Source organism: Scyliorhinus torazame, chromosome 19, assembly GCF_047496885.1.
Source record: "Scyliorhinus torazame isolate Kashiwa2021f chromosome 19, sScyTor2.1, whole genome shotgun sequence".
In the NCBI taxonomy this organism is placed as follows: Eukaryota; Metazoa; Chordata; class Chondrichthyes; order Carcharhiniformes; family Scyliorhinidae; genus Scyliorhinus; species Scyliorhinus torazame.
This window is the reverse complement of record NC_092725.1, coordinates 139,862,889-139,879,776: the sequence shown is the minus strand read 5'-3', so window position 1 is coordinate 139,879,776 and position 16,888 is coordinate 139,862,889. Positions and strand designations below refer to the sequence as shown.

Here is a 16,888-nt window from a genome sequence, read left to right as displayed (position 1 = left end):
TAAACTGACAATCACAGCCCAGTGGCAAATTGATCTGCGAGTTCAATTAAAAAACACTTACGATTATAAAATCAGAGGAATAACCCATTATGCAGAATACAATGGAGCCACCTCATTATCCAGCCAGAGTTCTCACCACTGTCTGCACAGCATGCTATGCACAATTTACTAAAATATTGTATTCAGTTTGCGTAACTAAATACACTGCTGCCCAACTCTGACCGAAGGGAATGTGACACTGGTGCAAATGCAAACGGTTGTGTATCTGGATAGTGGCTACTTCAAGGTTCACATACATACAAAGATCTAGAACCCTGACAGAAGTTTCATGCATTGTTAAATCACCAACCTACCCTATATTATTTTGAATAAAGAACATTAGAAACATTTAGAAAAAGAAACATTCTATAATTGGGAGCAGCTGGGTCTAATTCAACTTAATGAATAGAACAGGATGCTTTTAGCAGCGATAACCAAAGAATGGGTCAGTGATAGACCAATGTACAGACTGTGTGATGGAGTCCACTGGGCGGCGCGGTGGTTAGCACTGCTGCCTCACAGCGCCAGGGACCCAGGTTCGAATCCAACCTTGGCCGACTGTGTGCGTGCGTGTGGAGTTTGCACGTTCTTCCCGTGTCTGCGTGGATTTCCTCCGGGGGTTCCGGTTTCCTCCCACACTCCAAAGACGGGCAGGTTAGGTGGATTGGAGATGCTAAATTGTCCCGAGGTGGGTTTACAAGGATAAGGTGGAGGATTAGGGTGCTCTTTCAGAGGGTCAGTGCAGACTCGATGGGCCAAATGGCCTCCTTCTGCACTGGAGGGATTGTATGATTAGGTTGTTCTCCTTTGCCAGATCCTGTCGAGAGCAGACAGCATAGTGAAGTCAGGAATGGAGTACAACTCCCTTTATTAATTTATTCCCACTATGGTTTCAAAGAATCGGATACAAACCTGCCCGTATGCACATATTTTAGCAGTTCACATAAAACTGTAAAAACAAATCCTGAGTGGATTTTTAACATTACAAATTGAATTGAATTGCGTAAATAAATCACCAGTCAGATTTCCAGTCACCTCACTTGAAGTAGGATCACAAAATACTGATTGTTTTTGCTTTTTATTTTAAACAAAGACACTGAATCATTTCATAACCAGTCCATCATATGGCGCCAATGGTATGACCCGACAGGTCATCTCGACTGATATTGAAACTGAAAAGAGACTAGAATGTAACTAACGATTTATTTAAACAAAGGCTGTGCAACCCAATAGTGTTTTATTGCACACAATTAAAATCGAGGGCCAATCCGACAGATAGCTTTGGTTCCTTATCATCTCTGCTTGGCGCTAGTGATCAAAGTCATCGGAAATCGGGAGGGAGTGATTGTTCATGTGGCCGTCAAGTTCTGGGATCTGAAAAACAAAACGCACATTCAAGGAGGTTTGGGCCACCAAAAACTTTTGTAATTATTTAAAAACAAGTCAAATGCCATTATGAAAATATACAAAATTAGGTCGACAGGAACATTATTAACTCAGTTTCACAATTGGGCCGAGGGCAGTTTCCTTCCCCCCCCCCCCCCCCAAGTCTTATTAATTTTACAACAAAACAAAACACCTCTTGGCAAGTTTTTCTTCAAATGTTATATTTGTGCGTGTTAATCAAAGTGGAAACAAAGGGGCTGTTTCTTACAGCTCTGATTGTACTCAAATATAAGACTCAACTGAATTTACAGTGGAATTTACCACATATTTTGTGACAGATTATTGCAATAAACAATTTGTTTAATGATAATACAGAGCTGGATTCTCCAGTCCCCCAGCTGAGTACATCTCGGTGGCGCGATTATATACCCCCCCAGCGCTTGTCAATGGGGTTTCCCACTGAAGCCACTCCATGCCGCCGAGAAACCCGCAGGCGGGGGTGCGCTGCCAGCGGGAACCGGGATTCCCCCACAGCAGGAGAATCCCCGCCATAGCCCACGTGTGCAAAATGCATCATCTGTTTTGGATCTTTAATTGCAGCAAACCATAAAAAACTGCAAGCTGCAGCAGGCAGGCTCCGTTAAATAAAAATGGCTCAGATTGTAATAGCACGCCCGCCGAATTGTTTAAACATTTTAAATTATAACCACTCAGTTGAAGGCAAAGCTGTGAAGTTGGTCATCAATGGAGTTCAGTGCCCAACTTGAAAATTGCGGGATTTCTAAGCTACTGCACCACTTGCCAGCTGCCACATCCGGGAGACCGGTTTTCTTTCGAGCTTCACATGGATGGAAACAATAAGAGCTGCCTTCCTTTCGGACTAGCACCCGTGCTTTGTGAACATGTAACAACAGGAGAGCAGACAGATGGGGAGTGCAAATTTAAGAATGTAAAAGCTACATTTCTTTTTCAGGGGAGGGAATTAAAAACCACTCCCCAATTGAGTTATGTTAATATGCCCCATTCTAATTATCATCATTGCTTTATAGAAACCTGCGTTGCTCATTTTTCTTTGCCGAGGATCACACTCCTAGCCAACATCATGCTCGAGATCCACATCTTTGGACATCATGTTGGAATGCTGCTCGGAAAGTTTCAACTGAGATCAGTTTATTCTTTTTTGTTAGGTAAGTGTATTAAGGAATGTAGAACCAAGATGGGTAAACGGGGATGGCCATGATCTGACTGAATGGCAAGAACACAGGAGGAGATGAATGGCCTATGGAGTAATGGAACGTGGTTAAACGATTCTCAATATAGCAGATGATTGACTTCAATCGTTTTACTGTTTATAGCTGCTAAGTGGAGATTTGGCTTCTGTGGAGAAGTGTGGGAAGGGAATCAATAGTTCCCATCAAATATAGGTTTTAATGTTTAAAAGAAAAGCCTTTTGGATATGTCCTTTTGAATACATCCTCTGTCAGCTTCCCAGGCTTATCAATGGTACGATTACTAAGGGGTTACGTTAAAAGGCGCAGGTCATGAGCATCTTGGAAACTAACTCAGGTCGAGTCCAAATTGCGTTCCCTCTTGAAGTTTTAGCCAGAGGTCCACAAATTTGACCTCATCTATCTACCATTCTTTGTTTCACTTTCAGATTAGATGTTTGCTTTCCAATGAAAGCACTTTTTGCCCACTTTAGCAACTCAGGTTTAAGAGAGTAGAGCAATTTTTGTTGACCGTGGTATCTTTCTAAAACCCAAAACCATTAAATGAAAGAGTTGCAAGCATAACAAAGCTCTGGTATTTTTCCGATTGCTTTCTTAGATTGTCAGCTTTACAATATTCCACTCAATGGATCTACTCCACATTCTATTGTATTTGGCTTGACCATCTTGTGGCAGTGGTTAGCACTGTTGCTTCACAGCTCCAGGGACCCAGGTTCGATTCCGGCCTTCGGTGACTGTGTGGAGTCTACACGTACTCCCCGTGTCTGTGTGGGTTTCCTCCGGGTGCACCGGTTTCCCCTCTCAGTCCAAAGACATGCGGTTTAGGTGGATTGGTCAGGCTAAATTGCAGTGTAGTGTCCAAAAGTTAGGAGGGGTTGCTGGCTTACGGGGATAGGGTGGAGGTGTGGGCTTAGGTGGAGTGCTCTTTCAGGAACCAGTGTACACTCGATGGGCCAAATGGCCTCCTTCTGCACTGTACATTCTATGATCCTATGATCTTCTTTCTGGTCTCATTTACAATGCACTTCATTATAATGGTTGTTACGCTGGGAAATTACCCGTTTTATTTCAGTGACTTGACATTCACCATTCCTTGGCTCAGTTGCTGCATCTGTAGATTGTTATAAAGCTATTGCAGTTTTAAAACAATTCGGTATCATACTATTTTACTGTTGATAGTTGCTAAGTGGGAGTCCGGTCAGGGTCCATCTTTTATATTCACAATTGCTCCTGCTTTCATAATTTCCTCGGCGTTATCAGGAAACACTGTGGCGCTGCCTTGTTTTGTCTCTGCCAAGTTGGTGTGATGCAAGTTACGGAGTTTTGGAAGGAAAATATGAGCTAGAATAGCCATAAGTCAGTTCTCAATTAATAAGCCCAGAGCATTAAGTACCAAGATTTAGCACTGTTGACAGCTTAACCAGAACATTCCAAGGACCAGATGCTATTAGAAATGTTCTTCGGAGGCTGGAATTAAGGCACTAAGTTTTCCAAATAAAACTGTCAATTTTTTCATGGTAAATTAGGCAGCCTGATCGTAAAATATGTTGGAGCTCTGTTCCATTAGAACTCAGCCAAAATTAGTACATGCCTCATTTCGCACTTTCAGTGGCTGGTACCTATGCATTTTTAGATCAAGTGGGTAATTGGAAATGAGGTGGAAATGTCATAAAATGCCCCAGTTTTTGTCACTTCTGCTTTATCTTCCTCAGTTTTTGCTAATATAAGATAGGAACCTGGTTTACCAGGTGCTGTAGAAAAGGAGTGAATTTTTTTTTAAAAGCCCAGTAGGTATAATCGCAGGAATTGATGTAACCTTATTTTTGACTCATTTTCTAATGCTTCTTTTAGGAAAATAGTCAGATAAGTTACATAGAATCCACAGCATCCTTACAGTGCAGAAGGAGGCCATTTGGCCAATCGAGACTTCACTGACCCTCTGAAAGAGCATCCAACCTAGGCCCACTCCCTTGCCCCATCCCCGTAATCCCACCCAACCTGCACATCTTTGGACAGGAAGGGGCAATTTAGCACGGTCAATCCTCCTAACCTGCACACCTTTGGACAGGAAGGGGCAATTTAGCACTGTCAATCCTCCTAACCTGCACACCTTTGGACAGGAAGGGGCAATTTAGCACGGTCAATCTGCCTAACCTGCACATATTTGGGCAGGAAGGGCAATTTAGCACTGTCAATCCTCCTAACCTGCACATTTTTGGACAGGAGGGGCAATTTAGCACGGCCAATCCTCCTAAGCTGCACATTTTTGGACAGGAAGGGCGAGTTAGCACGGTCAATCCTCCTAACCTGCACATCTTTGGACAGCTGCAATCCAACTTTAATCCCAGTTCCATCACAGGTTCCTCACTACCAATTACCTTTTTAAATTCCAGATTGGCTCTCTGAATCAGCTGTGCATGGGTGCTTCGTATATGTCACGGACGCAATGTTTGCTGAAGCAAGCAATTTAATTATTTGCCCAAAGAACAATCAGTGCCACAATAGCAGGACACTGTTATTTTACAGTGTGCCAGCATTCCCAAAGGTATAAGATTCACAAACGTGCTCTCCCTTCTCAATCACACTTCCAACATTTAATTAGTAAGGATTCTATCCTCTCAATTTACAGCTCATTTGCAACCAGCAGAAACACATCATTCAAGTGGTAGATGGCTGGTACCTTAAGACACTCCATCAACAAGATTTATTGCTGCAAAACCACTAATATTGGTCACTGACTCAGCATTGCCACTGAACATCAGGAAAGCAGATTTTTTTTGTTTGTTCACGGGATGTGGGCGTTGCTGGCTGGACCAGCATCGATTCCCCGTCCCAGAGGGCATTGCTGTATATCTGGAGTCACATGTAGGCCAGACCAGGTAAGGTCAACATATTTCCTTCCCTAAAGGACATTAACAAACCAGATGGGGTTCGACAATGGTTTCATGTTCAACTTTTAATTCCAGATTTTCTTTTACTAAATTTAAATTTCACCATCTGCCCTGATGGGATTTGAACCCAAATCCCCAGAGCATGACCCTGGTCTCATAGAATTTACGGTGGAGACGGAGGCCATTCGGCCCATCGAGTCTGCACCGGCTCTTGGAAAGAGCACCCTACCCAAGGTCAACACCTCCACCCCATCCCCATAACCCAGTAACCCCACCCAACACTAAAGGCAATTTTGGACGCTAAGGGCAATTTTTATCATGGCCAATCCACCTAACCTGCACATCTTTGGACTGTGGGAGGAAACCGGAGGAAACCCACGCACACACTGGGAGGATGTGCAGACTCCGCACAGACAGTGACCCAAGCTGGGAATCGAACCTGGGACCCTGGAGCTGTGAAGCAATTGTGCTATCCACAATGCTACCGTGCTGGTCTCTGGATTACTAGTCCAGCGACAATATCACTAAGCAACTGCCTCCCCTGGCTTTACTAGTGAGATAGAAAGCCTTGCCTCACAGTTACCTGTAGCCGAATGCAAAACCTGCAGATGCCAGAAGAGGCAGTCCCCTCGAATCTAAGGGCAACATGGCAGGAGTCTAAGCATACAAAAGAGACAGTCAGACAGCCCCAGAATCTCCATCGTAAGACCTTCTTCTGCCGATGTCTCTGGAGTTGCCACAGAATCCAATGTGGCTTGCAGTATACAGCAGATCATGTTAATGCTCCCCCTGTAGAGTTGCGATTCATAGCAACCCGTAGAGTTAACAGGCCAAATGTGGACAAGAAAATCTCCTGCTGTTTACCACCTACCACTCTCCCTCAGATGAAGAATAGGCACTGACTGCTCCCTGTTGAACATCACCTGACCAAGGGTAAGGACTGTATTCTGGGTGGGGGGTCACCAAGTAGCTTGGCAGCACCACTACTAACCAAGCGTTGAAGGACAAAGCTGAAAGACTGGGCCTGTGGCAGATGGTGAAAGAACACGAGGGGGAAACCTACTTGACCATAGCCTCACCAATCTCCCCGACACAGATGCATTTACAGCCTGTGTTGTGGAGATACATCCAACAGTGCTGTTAGGGAGGGAAATGCTGTCATTTTGACGCAGCAACGAAAAGGTAACGGTGACATATTTCCAAGTCACGATGGCGTGACTCATGGAGGATCTTGCAAGACCTAGGGTTGCCGTTGTCATGATGGTGCGACTCATGGAGGGATCTTGCAAGACCTGGTGTTGCCGTAGTCTCCTTCTGCCCATGTTATAGATGCTGCAGATTGCATGTTTGGGAGGTGCTGTTGAAGAAAACTGTGCATCAGTGGTGGAGGAGGAGAATGCTGAAGGTGGTGGATGATTTGTCAACCCATCAGGCTTATTTGACCTGGATGATTTCAAGCTTCCCAAGAGTTGTTGGAAGTGAACACATCCAGGCAAGTAGGGAGTATTTAATCACACTCTAGCTTGTGCCTTGCAGGTGATGGAAAGGCATTGGGGAATCAAGAGATTAGCCACTCACCACAGAATTCCCAGTCTCTGGCCTGCTCTCCACAGTATTTATGCGACTTGTCCAGTTAAGTTTTTGATTAGATGCTTATCGCCTGGCACTTGTGTGGCACAACAACGCATTCAGAAAGCGCTCCACTCTGCCCTGGAAGTAGCCCTACGAGACTATTTATTTGGAAACATTGTTTGGACATTCCAAAACTGATGATATCTCGTAAGCTGTCTCCCAATCATGCAGCAAGACTATGTCCCAATCCTCCACTGATCAGCTCCCAGGTATTGCTGTTCTAAACGCTTGGGGCTGACCCAAGCATTAAAATGGTGCCCATGATTCTCAGCACTCAGTCAGGATATCAGCTGACCACGAATCGGGGCTCTTTGAAAGGAATATATCCAACTCTGTCGTACCTGAAACCACGTTTGGTGCTGACACTGTGTGAAAACTGTGGAAAGTTGCCCCACTGGCATCACATCATGCCTTATTTTGAACAACACAAAAATAAATGATGTAATGCAAAAATTATCTACAGGGAACCATGCGGTATGGTAGACTGGTTTTTCAGTTCTGAAATGCAAACTCAAACCCAGCCCAGGTTGAAGGGCTGGAGATCACACATCTGTTGGCTGCAAGGGTTCCACATCTCCTCAACCCAGCTTCTTGTGTATGTGGACACACGCCATAACGAGCTTCTAATTTTGCACATTCAGACTGATTTAATATTCACACAGCGAGGCCACAGGGTGGTTTGGTGCGGTTACCTAACTCTACCAAGTTGTGTAAATGCAGCGCTCAGCAGGGATTGGGCAAAATAAAGTGAGCTTTACTGTACCTCCAAATGTGACATGGGCTAGAAGTGTTTGATACACCAAGAATCAGAAGGATCGTTTTCTAGGATGTTGAAGGAGGTCAGGGAGGAAATAACAGATGCTCGGAGGATTATTTTCCAATCTTCATGAGACACTAGGGAGGGGCCGGAGGAGTGCAAATACAGCTCCGTTGTTTAAAAAGGGTACGAAGGGTGGCACGGTTGCACAGTGGTTAGCACTGTTACTTCACAGCGCCAGGGTCCTAAGTTCGATTCTGGGCTTGGGTCACTGTCTGTGTGGAGTCTGCACGTTCTCTCCGTGTCTGCGTGGGTTTCCTCCGGGTGCTCCGGTTTCCTCCCACAAGTCCCGAAGGTCGTGCTGTCAGGTAATTTGCACATTCTGAATTCTCCCTCTGTGTACCCGAACAGGCGCCGGAATGTGGCGACAAGGGGATTTTCACAGTAACTTCATTGCAGGGTTAATGTAACCCTAACTTGTGACAATAATTTTTTTTTAAAAAAGTAAATGCTAAACAATTGGCCGTGTAGTGGATAGTGTAGAGGATAGCTGTAATCCCCAAAATGATATAGATGGGTTGGTAGAGTGGACAAGAAAGTAGCAGATGGAGTTCAACTCCGCTAAGTGTGAGTTAATGCATTTAGGGAGGTCCAACAGTAAAAGGGAATACCACACAACAAACGGGAATATACTGAAGGGACAGATGAAATGAGAAATCTTGGGTGTGCAAGTACACAGGTCCATAAAAGTAGCAGTACAAGTAGATAAGGTTGTAAAGAAGGTAAATGGGATGCTCTCCTTCAACGGTATAGAATACAAATGTAGTGATATTATGCTGGAACTGCACAAGACACTAGTGAGGCCACAACTGGAGGATTGGGCGCAGCTCTGGTCACATTACAGGAAGGCTGTAATTGCTCTGGGGAGAGAGCAGAGAGTATTTACTAGGATGCTACCAGGGTTGGAGAATTGTAGCTATGAGGAGAGATTGGAGAGGTTGGGGTTCTTTTCCTTGGAACAGAGAAGGCTGCGGGATGACTAGATTGAGGTGTACAGAATTGTGAGGGGTACAGATAGTTTAGACAGGAGGAACCGGTTTCCCTTGGCAGAGAGTTCAAAAACCGTGGATTCAAGCTAAGCGGCTGAAGGATTGGACGGGACATGAAGAAAAACATTTACGCAGAGGGTAGTGGGAGTCTGGAATTCGCTGCCCGAGTTGATGGTGGAGGCAGAGACCCTCAATTCTTTTAAAAAAGTACCTGGCTCTGCACCTTAAGTGCTGCAAGCTGCGGAGCTAAGGGCCATGTGCAGGATGGGATTGCAAAGGGCACCCGAGTGTCCTGGGGACATCATGGACAAGATGGGCCAAATAGCCTTCTTCTGTGCTGTGCCATTTCTATGGTTCTAAGTGCCTGAAACGGGAAAGTATTTAATTTCCCAGTACTAATACAAACTTAAAAAAATTCACAAAATCCTTAAACAATTCAGAAAGGATTAAAAAGATGTTAGCTTGTAATTGTCCACCAAATCAGCTCTTCCTACAATGTCTCCATAAATTCACTGGGGAAGCCACTTGTATATGGTTGGATTTAAGTGCGAGTCTGCAAGTATGCTCCCAATATAAATTTCAATTGACAGACCTGCAGCTTCTGTAGCAGGGGCTGGTTTAGCACACTGGGCTAAATCGCTGGCTTTTAAAGCAGACCAAGGCACGCCAGCAGCACGGTTCGATTCCCGTACCAGCCTCCCCGAACAGGCGCCGGAGTGTGGCGACTAGGGGCTTTTCACAGTAACTTCATTTGAAGCCTACTTGTGACAATAAGCGATTTTCATTTCATTTCTTATGATATTTTGAATGAAAACTATACTCATTGGTTACTTTCAACAACTCCACTAGCTGTATCTTGTGAAAAGACTTTAGGGCAACTTGTGGCTGGAACAGCAGGCCACCGACAAAGAGCACAAAATCTGCAGCTTGCCCAGTCTCCATTAGGACCTACAATAAGGTGTTGGAGGGCTCACTATGTTCAAATCTTCCAAGCAACGAAAATAATTTAGACCTGGTTATTATACTTTTAATTAGAAAATGGCCTTTGTGGCTTTCAAATGTAAACATGGAGTCCCATCAGCGACTCCTGCTTTTCACAGGCTGCTTTTCTTCATCCTGAATTTTTAGGCAACATTCTTGTTTGAACCTCGGTCAAACCGTAGTGGTTCAGCCTTGTAGGGTTCATTGCCCATTCTAGTGCAAGCCAGATGAATTAACACTGCTAATTACAGTTTTTGGCTACGGGTCCTTCAAAACATTTGCTTTTTCGGCAGTATACAAAACTGCATTCTTTCTTCCGCTGCACAGAATATCTGCAAATCCAGTGGGTCGATGTGCAGCCTGCTAAGGGGATGCTCGACCTTTCCTGTATCGGCTGCCAAGGGAGAGGAAAGAACAAAGCTTCAAAGCTCTTTCCTCCCCTTGGTGGGAGAAATCACCATCTCCCCATCTTGGGAGTGCTGATATAATGGTGATAACATGGGCAGCAGGGCGGCGCAGTGGGTTCGTCCAGCTGCCTCACGGCGCCGAGGTCCCAGGTTCGATCCCGGCTCTGGGTCACTGTCCGTGTGGCGTTTGCACATTCTCCCCATGTCTGCGTGCGGTTTCGCCCCCACAACCCAAAGATGTGCAGGCTAGGTGGATTGGCCGCGCTAAATTACCCCTCAATTGGAAAAAATTAATTGTGCACTCTAAAATAAAAAATAAAAATAATGGTGATATCATCATATCTAAAGGCCTAGAAGACAAAGGCAGTAGAAGTCACACTACAGCTTATACAAAGCCCTCAATAGGCCGTATGTCGAGTGCTGCAAGCGGTTTTGGGCACCACATCTTAGGAAGGATAAACTGGCCATGGAGGGAATACAGTGTGGGGTTCAGCAAAATGGTGCATGGGCTTCAATGTTTAAATTACAAGGAGAGTCGGAAACAAACCAGAGCTGGAATTTAGGATGTTAAGGAGCGATTTGAGTCACGTTTGCAAGAGATTAAAATATACGATAGATAAGGTGGGAATATTACTGCTGGTTGGGGAGTCCGGGACACGGGTCTTAGTCCAAACATTGGAGACCGACCCTTCAGGGTGAAATTAGGAATCAGTGTTAATAATAATAATCTTTATTAGTGTCACAAGTAGGCTTACATTAACACTGCAATGAAGTTACTGTGAAAGTCCCCTAGTCGCCACACTCCGGCACCTGTTCGGGTACACCGAGGGAGAATTCAGAGTGTCCAATTCACCTAACAAGCACGTCTTTCGGGACTTGTGGGAGGAAACCGGAGCACCCGGAGGAAACCCACGCAGACACGGGGAGAACGTGCAGACTCCGCACGGACAGTGACCCAAGCCGGGAATCGAACCTGGGACCCTAGAGCTGTGCAGCAACAGTGCTACCCACTGTGCTACCGTGCTGCCCATGGTACACACATTGGAAGCTTTTACTTTGAAAATTTGTAAGAGCGGGAAAAGGACTGTACCCCGAAAGGCTGAAAAATAATTTCCTACATATTTTCAACACGGTCAGAAGCATGCTGAGCCAAAGGATGTCCCTTGCATCACATATTCTGCGAATAAACTCGAAATTGAAAATGTGCTCGGTAGCGAAACCTCCTTTGATGCAGAAAGGGTCAGCTTTCTGTGTCTGCTTTGTGTTTCTTGTGACTGGTCTTTCATTATAAACCCTACGATTGCCAATGCTCGCTTCCAGATAGTTGGAAATTTTTTTTTATAGGATATCCTGAATAATAATAATAAAAAAAAGTGGTTTATGAAATCAAACCCTGGTGTCATTATTGCCTTGAAAATAAATTAGTCTTGCTTATTGTGCAGAAGGAAGGTCACTCTAAGAACACCTAACTTAAGTACAGGTATTCCTTGGACTTAACCCAAGAATCTCCGATTCGGAAGCGAGCAGTTTGCTACTCATACACTCGGGGCACAAAAGGTAAAAATGGGCCACTTTACTTCTTTGTGATGAAAGGACACAAGATGAATAAAATCAACTTACAGATTTAGGTTTATAAGCTCCAAGTTTGAAACGACAACAGATGACATCAACTAAAAAACCCACAAGTCCATGCAGCATGCCTAAAGAAAGAATAGATCAAGCATATAAGCTGCCATGTTATTACATTAATGCAATTACGCTGATTTGCAAAGTAAAACACTGCACAATATCCTTTATCTGTAGCTTATGGCATTAAACTGAAAAGTATCCGCGATTATTTTCCAGAGGAAAAAGGCATTGCTGAACTTCGAATCCCAACCCAGGGTCAACAGTCTTCCATATATAAACAAGTAATTAATGAATCAATACATGCCAAATTTGAGTTTTAAGAGCAAATGGATTCACACGGTGCATTCAGTCCATACGTGTTGCTGGCTCCACCAGGAAGGGAGGGTAATATGTAGGTTCACAGGAGTATGTAATCAATTATAGGCCAAATAATAATAACTGGGTAACAGTGGAGTTCTAAGTTCTATGACATAATACACTATATTAAGTCATTAACAGAAAATATAATGTAATTAATCACAAAGTGACGAAGATTGTAACATTGGCATTTCACCAACAAGAATTTCTGTAGTTTAACCAACACTATAGTCAAACGCACAAGACTGCCAATATTTTCAGGAAGCAAAGATTTTTTAAAAAGTAATTTTTGGTTATTTTACTTCATTACTATATTTTGCGAATAGATCTTACAAGTTGTCGGCATTATGGTTATCAAGGCACAGGTGATGGTTTTATCTGCGCACAAAGGCTATAATTTATAAGGCTATAATTAGGGCAGCACGGTAGCACATGTGATTAGCACTGTGGCTTCACAGCGTCAGGGTCCCAGGTTAGATTCCCTGCTGGGTCACTGGCTGTGCGGAGTCTGTACGTTCTCCCCGAGTCTGCGTCGGTTTCCTCCGGGTGCTCCGGTTTCCTCCCACAGTCCAAAGACGTGCAGGTTAGGTGGATCGGCCACGATAAATTGCCCTTAAGTGACCAAAAAAGGTTAGGAGGGGTTATTGGGTTACAGGGATAGGGTGGAAGTGAGGGCTTAAGAGGGTCGGTGCAGACTCGATGGGCTGAATGGCCTCCTTCTGTACGTATAGCACTGTATGTTCTATGTTCTATAATTTCTGTCATTTGACGTCAGGTTTATCGAGAGCTTTCACCTATACGGTGCTCAAGTTCAAGTGCACCACCAATTTAACAAAAATGAATGCAAATTCCACACTCTTATAAACGTACCAATTTTAGAAGAATTATTGAATTTTCCTAGTTGCAATACCCAAACTGGATTCAATAGTGCAGCTTCAATCATCACTCATGCCCAGAGGGAATTGGTTATCTCACAGTCTGAAAGTATATCCTTTTCATGGATACCGTAATATGTTTTTCTAGAAAATCGTGATTTTCCTATATAGTTTGTTAAATGTTTTACTAAGTGTTGGGGCATGGTTGGGTGCAGTGAGTGCAGAGGAATCTCATTTTCGACAATCAGTGCCACCATCAAGCAAAATTGGGCTGAAGTGCAAATAAAAGTTTTTTTTTTTTAAAGTGCATTTCTCAGGATGTGGACCTTGCTCGAAAAGCTGACATTTATTGCCCAGCCCTCATTGTCCTCGAGCTGGTAAGGACTGGGCCACTTGTCTCGGACCATTATAAATCGGTGTAGTGAAGGTGCTCCAATAATGTTAAGCAGGGAATTCAAGGGTTTTAACACAGCAGCGATGAAGGAATAGCGATAGCCGCACAGATCAGGAAAGTGTGTACCTTTGAGGAAAGCACAGGAGATTGTGTTGTCAAGCAATTGCCGCCTTTCCTTCTAGATAGAGGTCTTGGGGGGTCTCTCAGAAGCTGCGTGGGTGAGTTGCTGCAATGCATTCTGTAGATGGTACATCCTGTCACAGCACTCGAGTGATGGGCTGTTGCATGAGCCAACAGTTTTTGGCCTGGATGGTGTTGAACTTGAAATTTGTTGTAGGTGCACGCATCCAAGCAATGGGAGAGAATTCCTGACTTGGGCCTTACAAGAGGAGGGAAGTTAAAAGGGGAGCCAGTCGGCGGAAGGCACTAGTCTCCGAACTGTTCTGGCAGCCAAAGAATTTGTGGATGGTTCAGTTTCAATGGTGACCCCCCCACCCCCCCCCCCCCCGATGTTGATAGTTGGCGATGCAGTGATCGACTCAATACCAATTCCTGCTGCCTGCAGGCATGGACCGCTTCACAATCGGAGGAATTGCAAAAGGAACTGAACACAGTTGGAGTTTCAGCAATCATCCCCACCTCTGACCTCATGGTGGAGGGAAGGATACCGATGAAAGTTGTTGAAGATAGTTGTGCCCAGGACACAATCCGGGCTGTTTAGCACAGGGCTAAATCGCTGGCTTTGAAAGCAGACCAAGGCAGGCTAGCAGCGCGGGTTCAATTCCCGTAACAGCCTCCCCGAACAGGCGCCGGAATGTGGCGACTCGGGTAGATTTAATTTTTGAAGAGCAATCTGCATGTGGAAGGCATGAGCAATAGGCTTTTGAGAAGTTGCTTGTCTCGCTGTTACGCCATCGGGCTGTCTTTTACAAGTCCCTGTGTTTGTCTTTAGTATACAACTTTTCACACCGAATAGATCATTACTCATTTGGAGAACCGATTCCAGGGCTTATCAATCTGCTGGATGGAACGGAAAAAATTGCAATTGATCGTGAGTTTCTTTTTCCGTTCTTGTTTAAGTAGTCTGTTATAAGTAGTATAAGGGGCTGTTTGGCACAGGGCTAATTCGCTGGCTTTGAAAGCAGACCAAGGCAGGCCAGCAGCACGGTTCAATTCCCGTACCAGCCTCCCCGAACAGGCGCCGGAATGTGGCGACTCGGGGCTTTTCACAGTAACTTCATTTGAAGCCGACTTGTGACAATAAGCGATTTTCATTTCATTTCATTTTCTAAGGAACTCCTGCAGCACTGCCCTGTGGTTGAGATTATCAGCTTCAAATGATCACTCCAGTCTTCTTTTGTGGCAGGTAACACTCCAGCCAGTAGAGTTTTCACCTTCAGTTTTATTAGGGCTCTTTGCTGCCACTCAGTCAACTGTTGCCTTGATGTCAAAGGCAGCCATTCTCAACTCAATTTCCAAAACCGAAAGTTCATGCTTGGACCAAGGTTATAATGAAGTCTGCACCAGAATGATTCTGGCAGAATCTACATTGAGCATGTGAGCAGATTATTGGTGAGTATATACCACTTGATAGCATGACAAGTGAATTCTTTCATCAGTTTGCTGATGACGAGGTGTAGGCTAACGGGGGAGTAATTGGTTGAATTGGATCTGTCCTGATGTTGTGGGTAAAGCTTACCTGTGCAGTGTTTCACATTGTTGGGTCAATGCCGGTGTTGTAGCTCCATGGGAAGGAGCATGGCTAATTGCGGGCTGTCAGCACTGCAATCAGAACCCCGTGGCTTGCGCACTTGGCCATTTCTTGATGTCACGTGGGAGCGACTCGAAATTGCTGAAAGACCGGCATCTGTGCAGCTGTGGACCTCAGGAGGACTCAACATTTCAGGTTGAGGTTGATGGCAGACACTTCAGCCTCTTCTTTTGCACTGGCATGCTGGGCGATGGTAATGTTTGTCAAGCTTGTTATTGCCAAATGTTATGGTACTGATTAACTTTCCGGTTGTATCGACTGGGCAGCACGGTAGCAGTGGTTAGCACAGTTGCTTCACAGTTCCAGGGTCCCAGGTTCAGTACCTGGCTTGGGTCACTGTCTGTGTGGAGTCTGCACGTTCTCCCAGTGTCTGCGTGGGTTTCTCCCGGATGCTCCGGTTTCCTCCCCCAGTCCAAAGACGTGCAGGTTAGGTGGATTGGCCATGATAAATTGCCCTTAAGTGTCCAAAAAGGTTAGGTGGGGTTACTAGGAAAGGTTGGGGGTGTGGGGTGTTCTTTCCAAGGGTCGGCGCAGACTCGATGGGCCGAATGGCCTCTTTCTGCATTGTAAATACTACGTCTACGTCTGAAATGTGCTGATTTTAAGGCTCTTGGTGTCTATTGTGCATGAAGCTTTGAAAAATTAAGAAACAATATTCTTCCTGCAATTTTGAGAATATTAAAGCAGCAGGACCGCAATTGCAGTCAATATTCTTGTTGCTAGTGCAAAAGAAAAACAATTGTACTTGCCTGTCGTTGAGAATATTCCTCCAATAATTCCACACAGTCTCACTAAGAATTGACCTAAAGGCATGTGCTGCTCAGTCACTGTAACCGTCAAGGAGCTGATGTCGTACTTTATGAAAATACCTGACACGCCGTGGCTGCCTGCTGCGTGGTTTATCACACGTTCCTGGAGGAAGAGAATGGCTCACTGACGAGGAACCTTGATACAATGCAGTGATATACAGAATTACGTTTACGTTATCTGAAAACCCTCCACTTTAGTTTAGTGTAGAATCCGATCATCTTTATCTTTCTTACAAAATTATGACTGAGTCTGTGTGTGGGAGACGCCTGTAGTCACCAGCTCAGTCAGAAAGATTGGGCAGCACAGTGGCTAGCGCTGCTGCCTCACAGCGTCATGGACCCGGGTTCCATTCTGACCATGGGTGACCGTCTGTGTGGAGTTTGCAAGTTATCCCAGTGTCAGTGTGGGTTTCCTCCGGGTGTTCAGGTTTCCTCCCACAGTCCAAAGATGTGCAGGTTAGGTGGGTTGGCCGTGCTAAATTGCCCCTTAGTGTCCAAAGGTTGGGTGCGGTTATGGGGTTACGAGGATAGGGAAGGGTCGTTCATAGGGATGGTGCAGACTCGATGGGCCGAATGGCCTCCTTCTGCACTGTAGGAATTCTATGATTCTATTGTTTCTACCTGTAATGGGCCATATCGGTCTTTGTTAATCTTTTTATTTTTACATATCTGAAGAAGCTTC

The 16,888-nt window shown here is 44.9% G+C and overlaps 1 protein-coding gene across 3 annotated transcripts in view; it reads right to left on the bottom strand.

The window, feature by feature from the left end:
- Window positions 1–1,101: 1,101 nt before the first annotated feature.
- ergic2 (ERGIC and golgi 2) overlaps window positions 1,102–16,888 on the bottom strand; it is a 65,978-nt gene continuing 50,191 nt past the window's right edge. For all 3 annotated transcript variants that reach the window (XM_072485315.1, XM_072485316.1, XM_072485317.1), the window contains 3 exons: window positions 16,147–16,309; window positions 11,992–12,071; window positions 1,102–1,413 (listed from right to left, as the gene is read on the bottom strand). In XM_072485315.1, the coding sequence (XP_072341416.1) occupies window positions 1,348–1,413; window positions 11,992–12,071; window positions 16,147–16,309 (309 nt within the window). In that variant the 3' untranslated portion in view covers window positions 1,102–1,347. The remainder of the gene's footprint in view (window positions 1,414–11,991; window positions 12,072–16,146; window positions 16,310–16,888) is intronic.